The sequence below is a fragment of the Epinephelus moara genome, chromosome 1 (assembly GCF_006386435.1).
Source record: "Epinephelus moara isolate mb chromosome 1, YSFRI_EMoa_1.0, whole genome shotgun sequence".
Lineage (NCBI taxonomy): Eukaryota > Metazoa > Chordata > Actinopteri > Perciformes > Serranidae > Epinephelus > Epinephelus moara.
The window spans coordinates 18,699,736-18,720,859 of NC_065506.1; the positions used below are offsets into that span (position 1 = coordinate 18,699,736).

Genomic DNA, 21,124 nt, shown 5'->3' on the forward strand with positions numbered 1-21,124 from the left:
CTGGCTATCAATGAAAAGGTCAGCCTGTACGGACAAGGGAATAAAACCCAGCCCTGTATCTGATCTTAAAAAGTATCACTACTGTGATTAAAACCAAAACATTTCCCCAAAAAGATTAACCCAAAAGATTTTTTTCCGTGAATGGAATAAAGCTTGTTTTACAGAAACTCCTCAGTTCAGCTTTTTGTTGACATAAGTTGAGATATAAATGCAAAATTACGAGAACAGAAATCTCAGCTTCCTGTCTCACAAGCTGCTTACCTTTGCTGCCTCCACCATCCTTGCAGTAGCATCAGCCAGCAATTTAGCAGCTGCCAGCAACTTCTTAGAATTGTCAACGTCCACCTCGGCCTCTGCGTCAGACCTCATAGCGTTCACCAGGTCAGAGGTGGCCTGAGCCAAAACACGAGCCTGACGAACCATCTCTCCTGAGGCGTGACAACGGTACAGAGGTAACGTGGAGGCGAGGGGAAGGGGAGAGAGAGAGAGATGAGGAAAAATGAGAGAGAAGTGGATTAATGGATGAGTCATACTAATGAGAGTTGGCCATGTTAACACAATAACGTTGTTTCAATTCAGCTGCATAGCTCTGTGCTTTAGCTGGAAATCTTCCTGAGTTTACTGGCATGAACAATTTGGATTAAAATAAAATCTTCATTTTTTTTCCCACCACTTGCAATAATAATCAAACTTTGCTTGATGTCTGCTTTCTTGTGCTTTGGGGATAATGTTGCATGTTTAGGATAATGATGTAATGCTGGCAAATCTCTGTGAAGCAGATAAATATTTCAACAAGCTACACAGATTTTTAATTTGACACCATTTCATTTTGTATCAGTAAGCGAAATCTGAAGCTTACTTGTTAAAATGACTGATGGTGAGTTACTCATATTGTGACTGTTTGAAGTCGTAAACAATAGTGAGCTTTAAAAACAGAAAGTTCCAATGTCAGCACCATAAAAAGCATCGGTGGGAGAAAACGAGAAATGAAAGAAACACACATCTTTCACTCAGCTCAGTGTGGCTGATTTTTTTGCACAGTTGTACTGCGCTCCCTGATCACATGAGCAAACTGTTTTAACACCTGTAGGTGACTTGTGAAGACACAATTAGATGCAACTGTTCCACCAGCCCTGGTGTTTTCAATTCCCTCTGAAAATATTCTTAGAATCAGACTAATGAGGTACGACTAAAGGGATAAGAAAAGGATAGTTGTCTATATTCTCTCTGTCAAAGCAGACCTGGCACACCAAACCAGCTATCTGGCGATAACTCATGTGAATGCATCAGTTGTCTGCCAACACTCCACTACAGAAGGATTCGCTCTGTGTTTTTCTCCAGGTGTGACACAACCTGACATATTTGACACCGGTTCAAAGGCGGTATTCTCCAACTAGCTGCGTTTTTTCAAGCCTCAGCAGAGCAAACAGAAATTCTACTTGTCTATCAAACCAATCAATTCTGCTAAGCTGACCGCCGGCCCGGGACATTCTCTGCGAATCTCTTTCTATCTGTGTGTCTTTTTCTCTGCTGTCAGATTTGCTAACATCGCTGTCAGCTTTTCTCTGTGGCTTCGACAGGGCTGACAGCAGTCCATTCAAACCCACCATCACGCCAGTCTCTCTGAGGAGAAGATGGGATGAAGCACGAACTGATACAGAGACATCCACTCAGAAAGCAGACTTGCTGTGGAAAGCAACTTTTGAAGCTTAGATTCTGTACGGTTGATGTGCTTTTTCATCAGTTGTTTAAAAACAAGATATTTGGCTGAGAAATGTATCCACATTTTCGACTGAAGTTCAGCACATGACAGGAGCCAAAATGTGCTGCAATCATATGGAAACTCTATGATGGGTTGCACTGAGTAGCATGACATGGGACGCTGGTTTTGGGGTTGGTACCAGGCAGATTTTGGACTATTTTTTCAGGTCTCACAATGTGTGAAATGCACCCATCTGCCACCAGTGTGGCCAAATAAAATTCAAAACAAGACAGCTTGTGTGATATTAAACATAAAAACACTGCAATCAACCAACTCTGAGCTCTGCTTGCAAACCATCAGCTACCTTGCACACATTGTTCATAGTTTCTTGGCTTTTACTTCTACCCAAATGTATCAATAACCCTATAAAAGCCATTTTATTGTCTTTCGCCTATTTCTTTCTTTGCAGACGACACTTGTATTAACAAGGGTAAGAGTCTACAGCCATGCTTAATGGCTCTGTGGGCTGTTCTTGTGCACACTGACATCGGCATGCTGACATGCTCACAATGACGCTAACACGAACACCAAGCTGAGGATCATGGACATGTCATTAGTTCTGCAGATATTTCATTAAGTATTGGACAAATTAATCTTGATGATGCTGGAGCTGATGATGGCTCCAGATGACGAGGATAAGGGTTTGCCAGAGTGATCATTTATACTAAGGGGGACATGAAAATCTGCAGGAAATTTCATGGCACTCCATCCTATAAGACTCTTAACTAAAGATGTCAGCCTCATGGTAGCGCTACAGGAGAGGTCAGAATGTATCCTCTGGGCACCATGAATGCCAGTGAAGTATTTTATGGCAATCCATCCAACAGTTGTGAAGATATTTCAGTCTTGACCAAACAAAGAACGACATCACCATCCCTAGATCAGTGTAGCAGGCTGTGGAGTTGCACTTTACTACTAATGACTGCTTAAACCAGGAGTTCTTCTTAAATCACAAATAAAGTTTCAGCTAAAGGGCAATAAATCCATCTCTTCCTTAACCCAACCGCTGTACATAACTACTTGTTCACAAAAAAGTGCATTTATTTTAACATATATCTTATTTTATAATATTTACCATGCTGGAGAAAGTCCCCAAAATGGCTGGATGTGGATGCACAAGTATGATTCCTTCATTAACTCAGCTTTTTATCTCCAACAAATAACCTCTTTTGGACTCACCTGCGTCTCCCATTGAGCTGAAGATACTCTCTGTGACGGTCATGATGGTGTCTGTGGCCTGGTCGTAGCGCCCGATAGGCTCACCTCTTGAGGTGTACTGACGAACATGCTGCAGGAGATCTCCCAGAGCCTGACTCACCACGCTGGCTGCTGCGCTCACCTTCAACACGGGAGATGCACATCATTAACGTTAGTGCTGTGTTTCTTAAGCTGCATTATTCTGTTTCCATCAGGCTGAGGAGAAACATACTGGACTAATTATCTTCATTGCTTCTTAAGCTGGAGGTTAGTACACAAGTTGAATACTCTGAATGAAAAACTTCCTGTGTGGTTTAAATGAAAAAAAAAAAAGCTTGAGAATCAGTATTCTAGGAAACCCGTCAACTCATTTGCTGCTAATTAGTACTTTCTGGGTCAAACTTGTAATATATCTTGTTGTGTGATGAGACAAAACAGAAAAGATACGTGGAACAGTAGAGTTGAGGGCACCGTTGGTCTAGACATTAATCAAGCTGACCTGTTTAAGGAGCTCGCCATCTTCTGTTGCTGAGAGGCAGGCCTGGACACAGCTTTCCACCGAGCGATCCACCAGCTTTCCGGCTTCAATTAACTGCTCCTGACAAACCGGTGAACTGATGGTGGGACTCACCACCTACGAAAACAATAGTGAAGGAGGAAGGGACATAAAAAAAAAAAAAATCAAATCAATCTCCAGTGTGAAAAAGAGAGAAACAATAGCATCACATGGTACGAAAGATCAGACATCTTTCTCCAGTTTAAATGTCTAAATGGTAAAATAAAAATCTTGCCCAAAGTAATCTCCATCTTACCTCCCTAATGTGACTCAAACACACACAGCAAACACATTTTAAATTGGGATAAACCCATTTCCGTAACAGTCTTTACGCATTAAATCACAAATCACATTTCACAGACTACAAAGGAAACAGGAAAAAAAGGAGAGGGGAAAAATTATTTGAAAGGGATTCAGCAGATGGTTCTCATCACATTGCCACGCAGAGAGTGAGGATTTGTTTAGTAAATGCAACTATTCTGATTGGGAGCCAGGAGGGCATTTAAACTAATTAGAGGCATGTGGGTTGTACAATTAAAGATGCGCAAATACGATGCGGGCGCAGGGTATTTAACAGTGCCTTAGTGCATCCTGATATATTCACTCTCCAAAAAAACACATTTTCATTTTTTTAGCTGCAGATAAATTGGAGTATGTTTTTTAAGTATATGAGGAACCTCTATTTATCAAACCTCACTGCACAGTCTCCTTATGAGAGAAGATGAAACAGCAAATGAGGAGTTATCTCGTGCACTCAACCAAATAGATTTAACAATAGCTTCCCCAAAAGACATCCGTAAGCCACTGTGCAAGTGTAATATTCAAATCCGAGACAGATCTGACATAATAAATGGGAACACATCACACCGCCAGTGCATTACTTCCAAGTATTTGCATAATATCCACTGAATTTGCTTTTTGGGAATTGAGTGCATATTATACAAATACTGATACGATTCGAGTCATTTAGCAGAGTGAGTCTAACATTTCATGCTACCGAGCATGAAATAAGAGTCTCAAGCATATTATTGTACCTTGGCACAAGCCACCAGCTGAGAGGTGGACAGGGCGCACTGGGTGGCGGCAGCAATGACCCGGTTCTGAAGCACGGTGTCCTCTGCAACCTGGGCCACGTTCTTGGCCTTCAGGACCAACATGGCTGCGGCGTTGGCCACCGCTTTGGCCAGATTCATCAGGATGTCCTGCAACAACGGTGGAAAAGATGAAAAAAAAACCTCATACCTGCACAGTGTCTCCTCTGACATATTCATGTCATTCTCATTAACAGATGAAAATTGCTGTGGCAATGGCATTTAGATGCAGAAAACATTAAATCATAATTAGTTATAGCTCTGTGTCACAAGATTATATCTAGAGTTGTGTGTAATTGCACTAAAAGAGAGGAGATCAGGGAGCTAAGAAACTATTCACAGAAATAGCACATCTAGCTGCCATCTCATTTCATTTTTTAACCGGAAAAGCAGTGGTGTTTCCTTTTGTATAATATATAATTGACTGTGTAAACTCATTAAACAGCAGCATCAACAGTCTAATTAAAAAAAAACACACATTTACCCACTGCACACATGTACAACTCATAATTACTGAATTAATTTAAAACACTGGAACACACTCCTGTGCATGACAACAGGCAGGGTGTAAGAAAAGTTGCGCTGATATGATCTAGTGTATGTGCAGCCTGGGCAAACATTGTATAATCATAACAGTCGTGAGTCACCCAAGTGTGAGCCACAGGAAAGAAATACACAAGTTAAACAGCTAGCATTCGATTCAAACAAAACCATCTTGCTGGAGAACGAAAATATCCCCTCTATAGTCCCCTGGCTACAATCTGTTTTTGATTAACTTGAGTTCCTGAGGACTGAGTTTTCTTTGAATATTACACAGACGGCGGCGATGACGATGATAAATGGACGGGGTGCAGCGTTACCTGGAACCTCTCGTCTGTCTCGTTCTCTCCAATCTGGCGCAGAAGGTCTCCACTGGCCTGGCCGATGCTGCCTGCTGCTGTCAGCACAGTCTGTCTGGGCTGTATGCGCACACACATATACACACACACACACACACACACACACACACACAGAGAAAACCATCAGGATGTGAAACTGCATTTGGATGCCTGGTTGGAAACTGCATCATCTTGCATCTTGAAATATGGCTTCTAAGTAACCTGTAATGTGTTTTACTGTGCTGTATGCTGCATCTAAAAAACATCAGTGCCATTTGAGTACTGCACACTGCACAGTGCCTCACACGTTATCAGTTTTAACAAAACAATTATCACATTTCTACACCAAGACAAAGTTAACTCTAACAAAGAGCCCACATCTCTTTGTCTAACTACCCAACTACTTGCATGCATAATGCACAAGTGCATATAGCCCAGGGTTGTCCCACAGCTAAGTAGACCTGTACATTATGCAGATTACCAACCTACAACTGTACAGTACATTAACCTCTGAATGATACTTCCACAACAAAACAACAACAAACTCTTAAAAGACATCAGTGAGAACATTACAGTCCTATTAAGTGTCCTTTGCAGAGATTTTAAGCAAGTTCTATTTCCATAAAGGCACAAACTGACATTCAGCCTCAGCCTGAGGTCTTTATTAAGACCGACACGGACAATTCAGTTAGCTGACGCCAGACAGCAGTGGAGGATGTTAATATAATCAGGTGTAGTTTGGAGGAGCAGGAGAGAAACTGTATTATAAAGAGATCTTACATTGTCTCAGAGCAGAGGTGCTCCATGACAGATTTGATTAACTTTTTAGGTTGTCAATTTGGATATAAAAAAAAAACTTTGTGTAGACAACCAAATACACACAAAAAATCTGGCATTACAAGTAACACAAATGGTGAAAAGTTTGCTTGCTTCATGGGCTCAAATCCAGCATCAGGCTTCACTTTCACACATTAGTCTCCATTTTCTGTCACTTTTTATCCACGCTCTCTATTCATGTGCCCTCACTCTCCATTTGGTTTGGGCTCAATATGGCGTGTAATTTTTTGTTGTCCTTTTACAATTCTATTTCTACACTAATATCTCCCATTATGTCCTTCAGGCTTTATTTGCCACACTGAACTTCAACTTTAAAACGAAGTACATCCGCCACCTTTAACATGTCAGATAAACAGAGGGAAGGGAAAGAAGGGAAGACTATCCTTAACAGCTGGTTTTAAAAGCAAAATGAAGACAAGAAATGTTGTTATGATACTAAAATGTACAGTATTAAGATATACTATCATTATCTCAGGGTGTGGGCTTCCTTCGCTCACCTCTCCAGAAGCCGGCTCCACGGCCTTCAGCAGGTCAGACACGGCCCCTGCCAGTGTCCTGGCGGCCCTCATCAGGTCATTACCTCCGCCCACGTCATCTTCCATCAGTGCAGCCAGCAGCTTCACACCCTTTGACATTTCTGTCAGGTTGGAGGAGATGGTGGTGATGGCGCAGCCCACGGCAGTGTAGTCTGTGTCAGTCGGATCACCTGAGTATAGTGAGAGAGGACAGAATAATAAAGGCCATCAGATAAATAGAGTCTTCGAGAAGTGAATAAAACAAAGCTTATCCAAACCCAAACAGAGAAAAATTCCACCGCACTCCGGTGCGTCTTCTTAAGATTCACAGACTCTTGTAAACAGCCTCACCATTCAACCAAGAGACAAAAATGTTTTCCTTTAACTGAGATTAGAGACTGCATAAACACATCAGTCAGAAAAGGAAAATAAGCTGAAAAAAGTACAGAAATTATAGGTAAATTCTTATCACTCCAAAGCACAGATAAAACAAAAAACAACCGATTTATACTTGGAATGGCTCAGAATGGCAAAAAGTCAAAAGACACCTTCACCAGTCCATATTAACCAAACCACAGCAGGATATGGGGGAAGTATTGGACTTTATACAGGCTCTACGGTGATGTTAACGAACACCAGACTGACGTAAAGTATCTGCTTTAAAGTCACTAATTGGCCAGATAATTTTAACTCTACAGAAAAACTCCTAAAATGCACTTGTTAAACTGTGGGCACAACTTAACACTTTGGCTGGTTTCATTAAGCATTCCTGAAAAGCTTTAGATCAATCCCAAAAAGGCTGTGCAACATTGCTTGTTTAATTTCCAGTGAATTGCTGTAAATCCAGGCCTTGATATCTAATTAACAATACACAATCTGCTGAGTCATGCTGGTTCCACTGACCAGCTGTGAGGTTGACAACAGAGGCTGTTCCTGCAGTGATGGCGTCGACCTGGGAGTGGATCTCGTGTTTTGACTCATCCATCTTGTTCTGGACCCACACCTTGGACGCCTACGCACACACAGGGAAACCACACCAAAAGTCAGTACTTTGCATGTATAAAATGCACCTAAACATGGCTGTTATGCTGTAGACAGCACTATTATTTATAACCCTGTATGACTATGATTTTCACTGAAAGCATGCATTTAAATATATGTATATAGTGTGTGAGGGTTTCATACCATGTCCTGTCCCAGTGGTGGCAGGTTGTCGACCTCTCCTAGGTCAATCTGGGCCTTCTGCACAGCTTGCATACTGGTGTTGATTGTTCCCATCAGAGCCTGCTGTGCTGAACTCTACGCATACAGGAAGACAAACAGGTTAATTTCACACAGAATGCAGTCTAGAGGGATATTTTAAGAGAGCTTACAAAGGGAAGATGATTGGCCCCTTTGAAACTAATTTCTATTCTGTGTAGGAAGGAAAAAGATGACAATACTGTCTATTGGATCAGCTCAAAACAAACTCTTGTGTTAGTGGCTCCTTTAACAGGACTTCATCAGTGAATAGAAACTACACAAACATCATACTGAGAGCCATTTTACTGTTCTTACAAGCGGTGGCATGTGTCCACGGTGCATCTGACCCATTGTGATCTGCTGTTGAGCAGATGGCATGGTGCCCATGCTGAGCGACTCTGTGCCAATGGAGCCGGAGCGGATCACCCCCGGCAGTGCCACTGAGCCATGCTCCGCCCGGCCCACACGATTAAACTGCTGCTGAAGGATGGTGGACCTGCAGGCACACAAACAGGAAATTAGTGCAACATTTAGAAATGTTATGGGATAATCACTTGTCTTTAAAATACCATGATTTTCAAATGAAGTCCTCTCTTAAGTCAAAGTAGAATGGTACATTCAGAATAAAAACAATTCAAACATTCTCTTTTAGAGAATCAATCTGGCAAGTTACATTAATTTATACTAATTTAGATTCAGATCACGCCATCATTGAAGTTTACAGCTCAAGCTGAGAAAATCGCAGTTAATGTGTGCTTGGTTGATAAAGCCTGAGACTCGCAGGGATCCATTTAAATTGCGCAGTGACCAGCACAGAGAATGAAGGCTTTCCAAGCACACCTGCTAATTTTATTCATATAGGCTCACTGGCATTTATCACCAAAGGGAGTGAGGTGAAAAATAAATCAAGGGGAGTGGTGATTAATTATTATCCCTTTCAGCCACTCAAATTACTTGTCTCACAGCTTTAAAAAAGCTGTGCCAATCATGGTGGAGCATGATGGTGAAAGTGCACCAAATGTTCTCCAAGTAGGAAAATGAAATAGTTGTCTGGATGCCGAGTGGCTGCAGATTTGTGGGGTGATGTATTTACATTTAACCAGAGACAGATGGTGAAGATTCTAAAAATTAAATTTACAATTGTGCATGTCACCCAGTAAGAAGCTGTTCTGCCCTACAAAGCCCAAATGCAGAAACTAAATATGAGGTCAAAAAATGAGTTAGAACCATATGTGTTTTACAGTGTAAAATGTCAATATGCCATGGAAATCTGTAATTTCAGAGAAAAAAAATAGCATGTACAGTTTGCAAAACTACAAAACTGAACTAAACTACACTGTTGAAGCTAGCTGCTAACATAGCAACAGCTAGCCTTAGCTACGGTTAAACATACCCACTCTTTCCTACCTGTCTCTTGTGTCCCACATAAATGAGGTAGTAGCTAACTTAAAATAGCCAGACAACACTGTATAAGCTAGCTGCTAACATAGCAACAGCTAGCCTTAGCTACAGCTAAATAAACCCACTCTTTCCAACCTATTTCTTGTAACGGTGAAATTTATTGTGACAGTCTTCACATTAATAATCCTGTTGTGTTATCCCACATAAACGAGGCAGTAGCTAACTTAAATTAGCTAAACCACACTGTAGAAGCAAGCTGCTGGCATAGCAACTGCTAGCCTTAGCTACAGCTGTTGTGTTATCCCACATAAATGAGGCAGTAGATAACTTAAATTAGCTAAACCACACCATTAAAGCTAGCTGCTAACATAGCAACAGCTAGCCTTAGCTACAGCTAAATAAACCCACTCTTTCCAACTTGTTTCTTGTAACTATAAAAAAATTGTGACAGTCTAACACATTAGTAATCCTGTTGTGTTATCCCACATAAATGAGGCAGTAGCTAACTTAAATTAGCTAAACCACACCGTTAAAGCTAGCTGCTAACATAGCAACAGCTAGCCTTAGCTACAGCTAAATAAACCCACTCTTTCCAACTTGTTTCTTTTAACTGTAAAAAAGTTTTCACAGTCTAACACATTAGCAATTCTGTTGTGTTATCCCACATAAATGAGGCAGTAGCTAACTTAAATTAGCTAAACCACACCGTTAAAGCTAGCTGCTAACATAGCAACAGTTAGCCTTATCTATAGCTAAATAAACCCACTCTTTCCAACTTGTGTCTTGTAAATGTAAAATAGTTTTGACAGTCTAACACATTAGTAATCCTGTTGTGTTATCCCACATACATGAGGCAGTAGCTAACTTAAATAAGCTAAACCACACTGTTAAAGCTAATTGCTAACATAGCAACAGCTAGCCTTAGCTACAGCTAAACATACCCACTTTCCAACCTGTTTCTTGTGATTGTAAAATGTATTTTAATAGTCTAACAAATAAGTAAATCCTGTTGTGTTATCCCACATATATGAGGCAGTAACTAACTTAAATTAGCTAAACCACACTGATAAAGCTAGCTGCTAACATAGCAGCAGCAGCTTGCCTTAGCTACTGCTGTTGTGTTATCCCACATGAATGAGGCAGTAGCTAACATAAATTAGCTAAACCACACCGTTAAAGCTAGTTGCTAACATAGCAACAGTTAGCCTTATCTGCAGCTAAATAAACCCACTCTTTCCAACTTGTTTCTTGTAACTGTAAAATAGTTTTGACAGTCTAACACATTAGTAATCCAGTTGTGTTATCCCACATAAATGAGGCAGTAGCTAACTCAAATAAAACCAAGATAAGAACTAACAGCTAAAGTAGTCTGGCAAAACCTATCTTAGCTTACCTTGTCCAAACCGGAGCGTAAAATATTCATCTGTTTAACGAGGTAATACATTTTCTATTTATCAGTTTCAGTTTAGCTTACATGCCTTTAGTTACTGCTCTTTGTCTTTGTTGGGCAGTACAGAGTGCTGCACGGATGAGTCCTAAAACCCAGAAATGAGTTAGCATTTTAGCTAACTCCTGGCTCTCTTGCATGGAAGTCAATGAGTTTTTTGAATGTTATGGTTGGATGCCTGAAGTAAGGGCTGTGGTTAACACAAGCTTGAAAGGTTTTTGTTCAACAACATAAAAAAACTCAGTAGATACCCAACTTGTGAATTCTGAAGCTTTAATTGTCTTAAAAAAGGCAGTTGCTAACAAGAGGCTAAATGAGACTACAGATGTCATCAAGCCGAGCAGCTTTATAGCCTTGTTGTGGTGGTGACGTTGAAGTCATGAGACCGTGGTGCAGTTCGTTTATAGTTCGGTAGCTTAACTTCCGGTGATTGCATACACTACATAAAATAAAAGTGGTGTATATTTGTGAAGATTATCTTGCTACACAAAACGTGTATCATAAACTTGAGTTTGCCATGCAGCTTATTATGTGCAATAATCCAAAATCCAATGAAAAAAATCCAATTGGAACCAGGGTGACGCTAAGTTCTGGGCTGGCTGACAAATAAATGTCATCCCTGCAGCACTCTACTGACAGAATCATTAATTTAATAGCTGAGTGAGGTTTCAGTGGAAGCAGGCCTGGTCTGGCTTTAATGTCTATTCTCAGTTATCAGACCTTATCAGGCAGATCATTTCCACCAAAATACCAACGATTCCCTTTGTACTGCCTCATATGAATGACACTCCCATCCGTTTGCACCTTCCGTCCCACCTTTGCACCATGCATGCTATGCCCGGCTTAGAAATACTTAACAGAGAGCAAAGCACATTTCAGTGTAAGAAAAGTACTATGTTGTTCCTCTAGTCTTCACATAGCCATGTAAATACAGCCCATATAGCTTTTTTCTTTAAGAGTTTGTCATTTCTCTTATACAGACGTGAAAAGGGTGATCGAAAGCAAATTCAGATCAATAAATAACTGACAAACTAAAAACAGAGCAAATACATAGTCCAATATGTATACACTAACATGATATACAGATGCAAACACAAAGACACCATCAGCCAAAGAGCTTGCTAATGGAGCAGAAGACAAATAAAAGTGTAAAATAAAGCTGCACTGTGGTTATACATCAGAGGTACGCTGTAACAATGGCAAAAAAACATCAAGAAAAAAGTGAGTAAAAAGAAGACAAAAAGAGAGTTTTTACTTCTTGACTGTGCGTGAGTATGTTCAGGAAAGGGATTTAACACCAAGAAATGTGGTTGTGTTCGTTTGTGACAGTGGGACCACTAACACAAAGCAGACCGACACTGCAGAGTCTTCCCACTGTGTACTTCTGGAAGACAAAGCTTTGTTTTGTTTTTCTTCAGATAAGACCTTCCACAGTTTGGCTTGCTATGTGTTTGCAGTATTAAAGACTTCTGCCTTCAGCTTTGCGTGCACGCCCAGATAAAAGAAAAAAAGAGAGAGGAAAATACAACAACAATTGCAGCAAATCCTCTCTCAGTTTTAAAGCAGGAAAGCAATATCAATTGAGGCTGGACAGGAAAAAGGGGCTTCAGTTACGCACAGAGAGTCCACCGTGGATAAATGAAGTAATACACATCTAATCAGGAAATGTTCAGATAAGGCCTTTGCTTGTCCAGTGCTGCAAAATTTCCTCACATAATGATTATCACTCAGGATAAAGTCCGGCTGAGGAGGTGTTCATGTGGTGAAATGAGTTCCTGTAAGATGGATGTGTTAGCTGTGGTCAAGGGCGGTGGTGAGGAGGAAATTGAAAAAGGACCCAGTCTGATATTGTGTTTTGAGAGGATAATATGCAATAACTTTGTGTGCTGCTTTCAGCTTATGGACAAACCATCATCATACCTCAGTTTCTATTGGACTATAACACTATCATAAAGGAACTACACTCAAAGGATTAATTTGTACAACTTTGTTGTCCAGTTTTTTATTTCCATTTTCTTGCTTTTGTAAAGCTTTCTCCAGCGCTCGAAATTAAGGCTGTCCCATTGTCCCAAGGGCAATAAAAATAGCACCTGGGATACAAAGATACAGTGTCTGGGACAACAGTATAAATGAAATTATTACATTTATTCACCATGGGATATATCTCAATTTAATTGTTAGGTGTTAAAATTCAAAAAACGTGACATGGGCTCTAAGCTACGTCTCACATGCGCTTACACACACAGTATCAATCATAGAGAGAGATGTGACGGTGCAAAAACCCTGCGGTCATCAAAATGCTGAGGTGGCTAAACAACATCAGCGGCGGCAGCAAAACAAGGAAGCCCCCTGATGAAAGCCACAGTGACAGCCAGTGTGAGTGTGTGTGAGAGACAGAGACTGGGTTTAGGGAGGGAAAAGCAGCAAGGAGATAGTGACGAGAAGGATGTACATATGAACTCAAATTTAACTTATTGTTCAACTATGACGCTGTTATAGTGTTGTTAAAAATAGAAACTCAACGTCCATCGCTGTATGCCGATATCAGAAACAGGTTTGCATTTTTGCACTGCAGTTTGCAGTGATGCATTCATTAATCAAACATTTAGAAATGAACAGGAAACATTAACTCAACCAATGACTAAAAGAAGAATGGAAAATGTCTGTGGTCAAACTGCTAGGCCAGGGTTATATCTTTCTTTTCCCCAGATATAAGTGCAGGAAGCAACCAGCAGATCTTCCATGGTGGGCCAGAGTGAGTCAGTGTAGTCAAGTGAAGTTAAATTGCATAGTTTGTAATAAAACTATATTTATTATGTAAAATGAAAACTATGACTTAAATTTGGGACATTTGTTTTAAGTCTGGGACAGTTGATAGTAAAACCGGGGACAGATGTGGGACACAAAGTTGATTTCAACCCTGGCTTTCTCTATGCAAGTATGTTTTCTACAGCATTGTCCTGCTAATAGAAAGACGTCAACTGTCTCCAGTGACAAGAAACCCTGCTCGTTCTCTGGTTTCAGCAAGCTTAGGTTGTGAATCTACGGCCGTGCTTGAAGCTCTGCGAGGCTATACTTTGGCACTGTGTTGCTTTGATCTAAATGCTAACATTAGCATGCTAACACTCTTACAATGACACTACTAAAATGGTGATGTTTGCAATTATAGCATTTACTATCTCAGTTTAGCGTAATGTTAAAATTTGCTGGTTTGCACTAAACACAAAGTGGCATGAAGTTTTGCAGGTCATGAACCCAAACACTGAACAGATTGAGTTGTTACAGTACAGAACACATATGGAGAACACAAATGTTTGCACCATATTTCGTGGCAATCTATCCAAGAGTTTTTGAGTCCACGACTCATATCCGCTGAGTCATGCTCACTGCATGGCTGGAAAAAGTCAAAACTGTTTCACTAGTTTTAAGTTACTAATTTACATACTTTTTCGGGGACACGGATTCCTCAAGCATGGTCGACTCCTCATCGCCCTCTAATCCAAAGCGGTCCTTGCTTTGCTTCTGCAGCGGAGAGAAAAATACACCAAATACTGAATCAACAAATATTAAATTAAAAAAAAAAAGCAACCCTGATCTTAAATGCTGGCTTTGGTGTCACATAAAAGGAAACCTGGGGCCCAAATTCACCCAGTAATTCAGAGTAGGAAATTGGTCTGAGACTGACACATTTAACGTCTATTTTTAGGCTTTGAATGGACCAGATGAAAGCCACTTAAAGTAAAATGCCATGAGAAAGAAACCAGGAGAAAGCAAAACAGTGTGCACTAGTTTTTGTTCAAGTTGTGCTGCCCTTTGACAGGTGTGCAGAAAAATCTTTCAGTATTTTGAAGGTATAAGCAAAAAAATTACATATTTCTATCAACTTTCTTAACTGAGGAAAGAAGAGACAGTATTATGCATGCAGGGAACAATTATTTGAGTTCTTACAATGTACAGCTGTCCTGTACTTCTTTTGATTTAACCACAGCTGTACAACACAGCAGCCTGAGCATGTCAAGCTTTAACAGATCTGAGATTTATCGATTGATTATGATTCATCTGTGTCTCCAGAGATCAATGTCTCACCTTTTTGAGGATGATGTCGATGTAACCGGCAATAAGCTGAGAGATCTGTTCCCCTTCAGTGGTCTGCACCGAGTAGTAGCTCTCCTGGTACTCCCCAAAGTCCTACACACACATACACATAGACATTCACAGTCTAATCTTTAACATGCATTTCACACTGGACTGTAAGGAAAGTAACCACTGCAGAGCTTGTGCTGTACACAGGCTGAGGATTTACTGGGAGGATTAATGTGAATCCATGGAGCCAGCTAGTGTCAGATGAAAACCACACATTGCATTGGGTGACACCAAACTGCTGCAACACACAGAGAGTCAGATTAAAGCAAGAAGCATCTCGGAGAAGATTTTATGTAGGAAACCGAGCTGGAGGACTTTTCTTAGCAAAGATCTACAGACCTCATATGGGAACACTTTCGCTATAACTCAACGGGGTGGCAGGGTGGCCCCATCCATTTTCTAACAGATCAAAAAGTATGACTCCTTTAATGTTAGAAGGACAAATCATACCTCTGAAACCATTCTGAACCCCTGCGTCACAAAAACACACAGCCCAGACCACAAAACACTCGAATTAACAGCACGACAGAGTTTGTTAATTTAATAGAGACAGTACATCTGCGAGATCTGCAAGATTAAATCCATGTTGCTCATTGACTCTGGGTGCTGACACAAAGGAGAGATATTGACAGGGAAGACAAAAGAGTCTGTTCAATAACTGAAGTGTACGAGGGAGTGAAAGGAGAGGCAGACTGAGCACTACGGTGATTGTTTTACGGCCACTGCAGAGAACAGTTGGGTTTACTGTGAGCCTGTCCTTCTGATTTACTGCTAGGGATATATATATGCTCAGTGTAGACTGAATGATAAAAGATGAAACGACAGAACAAAGCCAGGAGTACCGAAACCTTGTGAATTCTGGTGATAAATCCTGGTGGATCAGCCTCCACTCAGAGATACGATTTCTGCATGTGTGTCTTACCAGGGTGAAGCTCTTGGGTGACGCTGCCCACCTCTTCACGGTGGTAAGCGGCCACTCCTGCACCACATCTTTGGTCTTCTCGTCCACCCTCATCACAGACTCTTTGGTGATCCCCAAGAGCCGCGGCACCAGCTTGTTCTTACTCTTCATCTTTTCCTGCAAAAACATGAACTGCATTTAATCCTTCAAAACTTTTAAAAAACTAACACTTACATAATTTTGCAACCATTGTTGGATGAAAATACTGACAACACATCATCTGGCAATGGCTGATGACTCAGAGACCAAAAGTTGTGTTACAGTAGGTGCCAATGCTGAACAGGTGTCAACCTATTATCTCAAGCTTTGGTTAGTAATGTGATAGTTTCGCTCATACAGTCGGGCAGCAACTTGTTTGTTGGATTTCTTATTTTATTTTCAGTCACAGTTTTAGAAAGTGGTCTGACATTAGCAATGGCTGGGTTTAACAAAGCACTCTGTACACTGGAACACAAACGTCCTTTTCCTCTCAGTTGGAGGAGATGTGCACTCTTTGCTGTGTGTGTGAGAAAACTGTTTTTCATTCTTCTATCACTTCTGCACTAAAATGAATACTGCACCCACCAAATGACCATTTGTTTATCAAGTACTCACCCTGTGCTGCACTGAATTTGTGAAAAAATACTTTGTTTTTCACACGTCTCAGCTAAACAAAGAATCCAAGAACATGAGAAAATTCTTGATGAATTGCAGTCAAAGGGGGGCCGCCGTTAACGACAGCATGACTATGTCAAAACATCCATTTACAAACTGTATAATCCAAGTCTCATTTATGTAGTTGTATGCTCAGTACTTTCCAAACACATACAAACCTTACTATTTAAAACTGAACTTAGAGAGAAACTCATCAATGCTCTCTTTAAAGCCAGACTCCTTTGACAAAAACAGTAATTCTACCTCACTGAATGAGAGCTGCTGGTCGACCACTACCTGGATCAGTTAGTTTGTTTCTGTTAATGTGTGACTTTGCTGAACCTGAACTAACCTTTTAAAACACCGCAGTCTCACAATAATACAAAAAAACCCTCATGATCATGGTGGCAGTAGACCAGCAGCTCCTGTGTTCAGTGAGGTAAAATTACTGTTTTTGTCAATGGAGTCTGGCTTAGAAAAGAGTTTCACGTTAAGTCAGGATTTAGTTGTGTTTGGGAAGTGCTGAGCATACGACTGGATAAATGAGACTTGGATTATACTCCAAGAGTTGTGTGGGAGTTTGTTAATGAATGTTTTGATATAGTTTTGCTTTTTTTAAACCCAGTCCCCCATGGCTTTAATATATCAGGAATTCTCTCAGTTTTTAAATTCTTCATTTGCAGTGGAGGCATATGAGAAAAACAGTTTTCTTCACAGATTCAACGTAACACATGTTGAGTAATTGATATGCAAATTATCATCTTGGTGGTGAGGATTCCTTTAACTTCTTCACAAGATCTCACAACAGGATTTTTCTATATAAACTTGGCATAAAAAGCATCAAACATTTCGCTTCATTTAGATGAAGTACAACTCATTAATTTATCCTCATTTGAATTTTCTTTTGAGACATTTTAGTTTTATATAACATTTTGAATCCATAGTTTGTATTTCATCATTTATTACTGTTTTGATGTCTGCTTTTATCCTTTTAACCTTCACTATGATTCATCACAATCCTTTAGGGGCAATGGCCTTGTCCATTTAGTGCTCATAACACTGCCTGTATTAGTAGTAGGACCATCATTACCCACCATAGTGCAACAGGTAGTCTCAGTTTGACTGCTGGTGACCATGCTCATGACCGTTTTATAATAGCAACATGTTATATCTAATTTTTATTGTCTAATGTATGCAGGGCACTTGTGCAAAAGACTCACTCTTATTGGACCACACTGTATAAATAAAAGTAGAATAAGCCAACAGGCCGCCAACCCCCATGATGCATACAAACCATTTTAAATGTCAATTGTATTCCCCTCAGCGAACAATTCATTGTCTTTCATTTTCATATTTCCCTGCCTGCTGAGAGAATTACCCGAATAAAAGGCATTTAGAGTAAAAGGCAGATTAACAGTTCAAGCAACAAAATTTAAATTCACAGGCCTGGCAGCTTGAAACTCTAATTTTGCTGTCACGCTGATCTGCCAAGATGGGTATTCAACTGTCTAACCACTTTTAAAAAAAACACAAAACTTTTCCCAGTTAGTAATTAAAGCATTATGTCTTAATCATGTCTTTATCTGCCTGTCAAAAACTCTCAACCTCCGCCTTGTATTCACTAAGCCTCCAGTGTCATACTCCAGTCGCTCTCTGAGCTTACAAAACAGCTGACTTCTTTTCCTTCGCCTTGCATGGACAGAGAAAGCGTTTCTTCAGGAGCGGCAGTCGGGGAGCAGATGGACAGACCGTGATGGGCTGTGACGTGAGGGCAAAGAGGTGAGTTGTGTAAAAGTCCTGGAGGGCCTGTAAACTCTCCAGGGCCTCCAGAGGTTATGGGTTAGGGACTATAGGCTGCATTTTTTCCAGGGTTATTTTTAAGATGTTTCTGCTCCACTGGATTACACTCGAGGATGACGGAAACGACAAAGGTGAGCAGAGAAGATGTCAAGCTGATCAAGGGGAACACAGACCCGAGGCCAGGAGGTGGGACGTGATTTAAAATCTGTGTGTTTTACACTTAGAAAGAAGAAAAGGTGAGATACAGCGTGGACTCGCAGGACTGTGGAATGTGTGAGCTACTGCAAATGACGATTTGATGAGGTGAGCTCCGATCTAATAGAGGGTTTGTGTTTTTTTTATACTTCATCTCTACCCTTTTCCTCTGGTGCTGAAAGCTACTGATGAAAAGCCAGGAACTGCCTGGCAGAGAGTCAGCACCAGTGACTTTTTTTTCCGAGCAATTACCAGAAATGATCTCATTTTCTATGAGAGCTCGGCGATGAAGTCAGAACAGGTGACAAGTGGAAAGCAATTTATCGATGCAGGCAGGGAAGCTTCCCATGACTTTATGCAGGATGTCCTCTTGGCGACAAATGATGTGAGGGTAAAAAAAAAAAAATGGCAGCAAATTGCTCGTTTTCAGCAGGCATCTCGCTGGCAGTTGGACTTATTTGATAGAGTAAGTGTCCCAGGTTTGCCTGTGCAATGTCTCCTAGTCTTCCTCATTCACTCCACTTGCTCTCCATCTCGCTCTGAAATAATCTTTAGTGGCACACTCGGCTGCACAGACAACATTTGGTTTCCTTCTCGAAGCACGCTGAACAACTCCCAGCACACAAGGTGCTGCCGTTGTGCATTTGAATGTGTTGGTGAATGAGTGAAACAGAGAGGAGACGTAAAAGATGTAAGAGGAACAATGTATGGCATGCAAATATCTAAGGGCTCTTTTTTTTTTATACTTCGGAAATGAATGGTTTGGTGGTCCATCAAAATAGGTCAGCAAAAAAAAAATTTAAGACATTTTTTTTTTTTTTTTGTACTTTTTGCTTTATTAGATAGCACAGCCAAACATAGGCAGAAAAACGAGAAGAGAGAGCTGGGATGACAGGCAGCTAAGGGTCACGGGTCGAAATTGACCCAGGGTCGCTGCTAAGGACTCAGCCTTATGGTCTGTGACACCACGAGCAGCAAAGCTACAGCGTGGTCAGCTACACTGTCACCAAATGGCCAGTGAAGTGTTGCTCAAGTGCTTGTTGACATAGTTCTGCTGTGTTCAGACGAACATAAGATTGGTTGACAAAAAAGTTGAGGCCAACTCAACTTTGATTTCTAGCATGCCACCCTACAAGTGCGACAAGTCTCATTTCTGAACCACCTACAAATGTTCCAGAACAAAGCTGCTAGGCTGTTAACCAGATCCAGCAGGACAACACACATTGCACCCATTTTACATTATTTACATTGGCTTTCCATCAGGTTTAGGATTGATTTTAAGGTACTTGTTCTTACATATCGAGCCCTTCGTGGTGAGGCATCTGAGTACATCTGTGACGCTCTCCATCCCTATATTGCCAGCAAATCTCTTAGGTCATCTGATCATACCCCAAATGACTCCAAGGTCCATCCAATCCCCTAAAGTTAAGAGTCTGTGTGTCATCCTGGACAGTACATTGTCCTTTGAGACCCACATCACTAATGTCACTCGGTCTGCATACTTTCATCTACTAAATATTAATTGTCTTTGCCAATCACTTACACCTCAGAGCGCTGCTATTCTCGTTCACTCTTTGGTTAAACTCATATCACCATCTACCCACTTGACTACCATGGGTTATAGAGCCTTTTTAAGCTGGCATGTTCGGTCTGATTTAATGGTGACACACATATTAAGACTTGCACTGATGATGATTTTATACCCAATATTTATATCTAAGATTTTTGTCATTTGATTAACTTTTATTGTATATTACGGACTAGTTTGATTTTATGATCTGCAGATACATTGCTGCTTGTTTTTTTTAACTGTATCTTGTAAAGTGTCCTTGAGTGCTTTGAAAGGCGCCTATGAACAAAATGCATTAATACTATTAGGGCTTACTGACTATTCCCCACTGGACAAGATTGAAAGCAAAAGGTGCCTTTAAAGTCGTGGCTCCAACTCCCTTCCATTATGAGTCTACAGTCTGCAGTTTCCGTAGAAGCCTATAAAAAGCAACTGTCGACCCATCATTTTAAAATGGGCCTTTGTCCCACCCTAAGATGTCCAGTGCATGTTCCTTGGAGCGTTTCTTCTGGGGGCCTCAGCTGCCTGTATTTGGTCTATGTTTTCCTCTACTTTTATTTTGTGGCTTTTGTTTTTACTTTTGTATTGCCTTTGATAGCACTGATTGTATATTTCTATGGGCTTCTTTTGTAAAGTACTTTGTGAATTTTATTTCTGTAAAGGTGCTATACCAAATTGATCTATTATTAATATCATTAAGTGTCAGGTATCCGTTTGTAGCTGTCACCAGCTTCCACTGGAAATGACTTGCAGCCTGTTGCTTTGTCACTGGTAGCCTGAACACATCAGTACATGGGACGCAAGCCTTACCGGGTTAAGTTTTTAACCAAGATTATAAAGGGTTGAAAATGTGACATTTGCAATTAATAAAAATACTTTTTAAATTAATTTTTTTT

At 40.6% G+C, this 21,124-nt stretch overlaps 1 protein-coding gene across 3 annotated transcripts in view; it reads right to left on the reverse strand.

The window, feature by feature from the left end:
- Positions 1-21,124, reverse strand: part of tln2a (talin 2a) — a 121,900-nt gene that overhangs the window by 39,278 nt on the left and 61,498 nt on the right. For all 3 annotated transcript variants that reach the window (XM_050042919.1, XM_050042928.1, XM_050042911.1), the window contains 12 exons: positions 15,992-16,147; positions 15,013-15,114; positions 14,372-14,448; positions 8,394-8,574; positions 8,022-8,135; positions 7,740-7,848; positions 6,819-7,027; positions 5,467-5,565; positions 4,550-4,717; positions 3,459-3,593; positions 2,942-3,101; positions 262-428 (listed from right to left, as the gene is read on the reverse strand). In XM_050042919.1, coding sequence (XP_049898876.1) covers positions 262-428; positions 2,942-3,101; positions 3,459-3,593; positions 4,550-4,717; positions 5,467-5,565; positions 6,819-7,027; positions 7,740-7,848; positions 8,022-8,135; positions 8,394-8,574; positions 14,372-14,448; positions 15,013-15,114; positions 15,992-16,147 — 1,677 coding nt within the window. The remainder of the gene's footprint in view (positions 1-261; positions 429-2,941; positions 3,102-3,458; positions 3,594-4,549; positions 4,718-5,466; positions 5,566-6,818; positions 7,028-7,739; positions 7,849-8,021; positions 8,136-8,393; positions 8,575-14,371; positions 14,449-15,012; positions 15,115-15,991; positions 16,148-21,124) is intronic.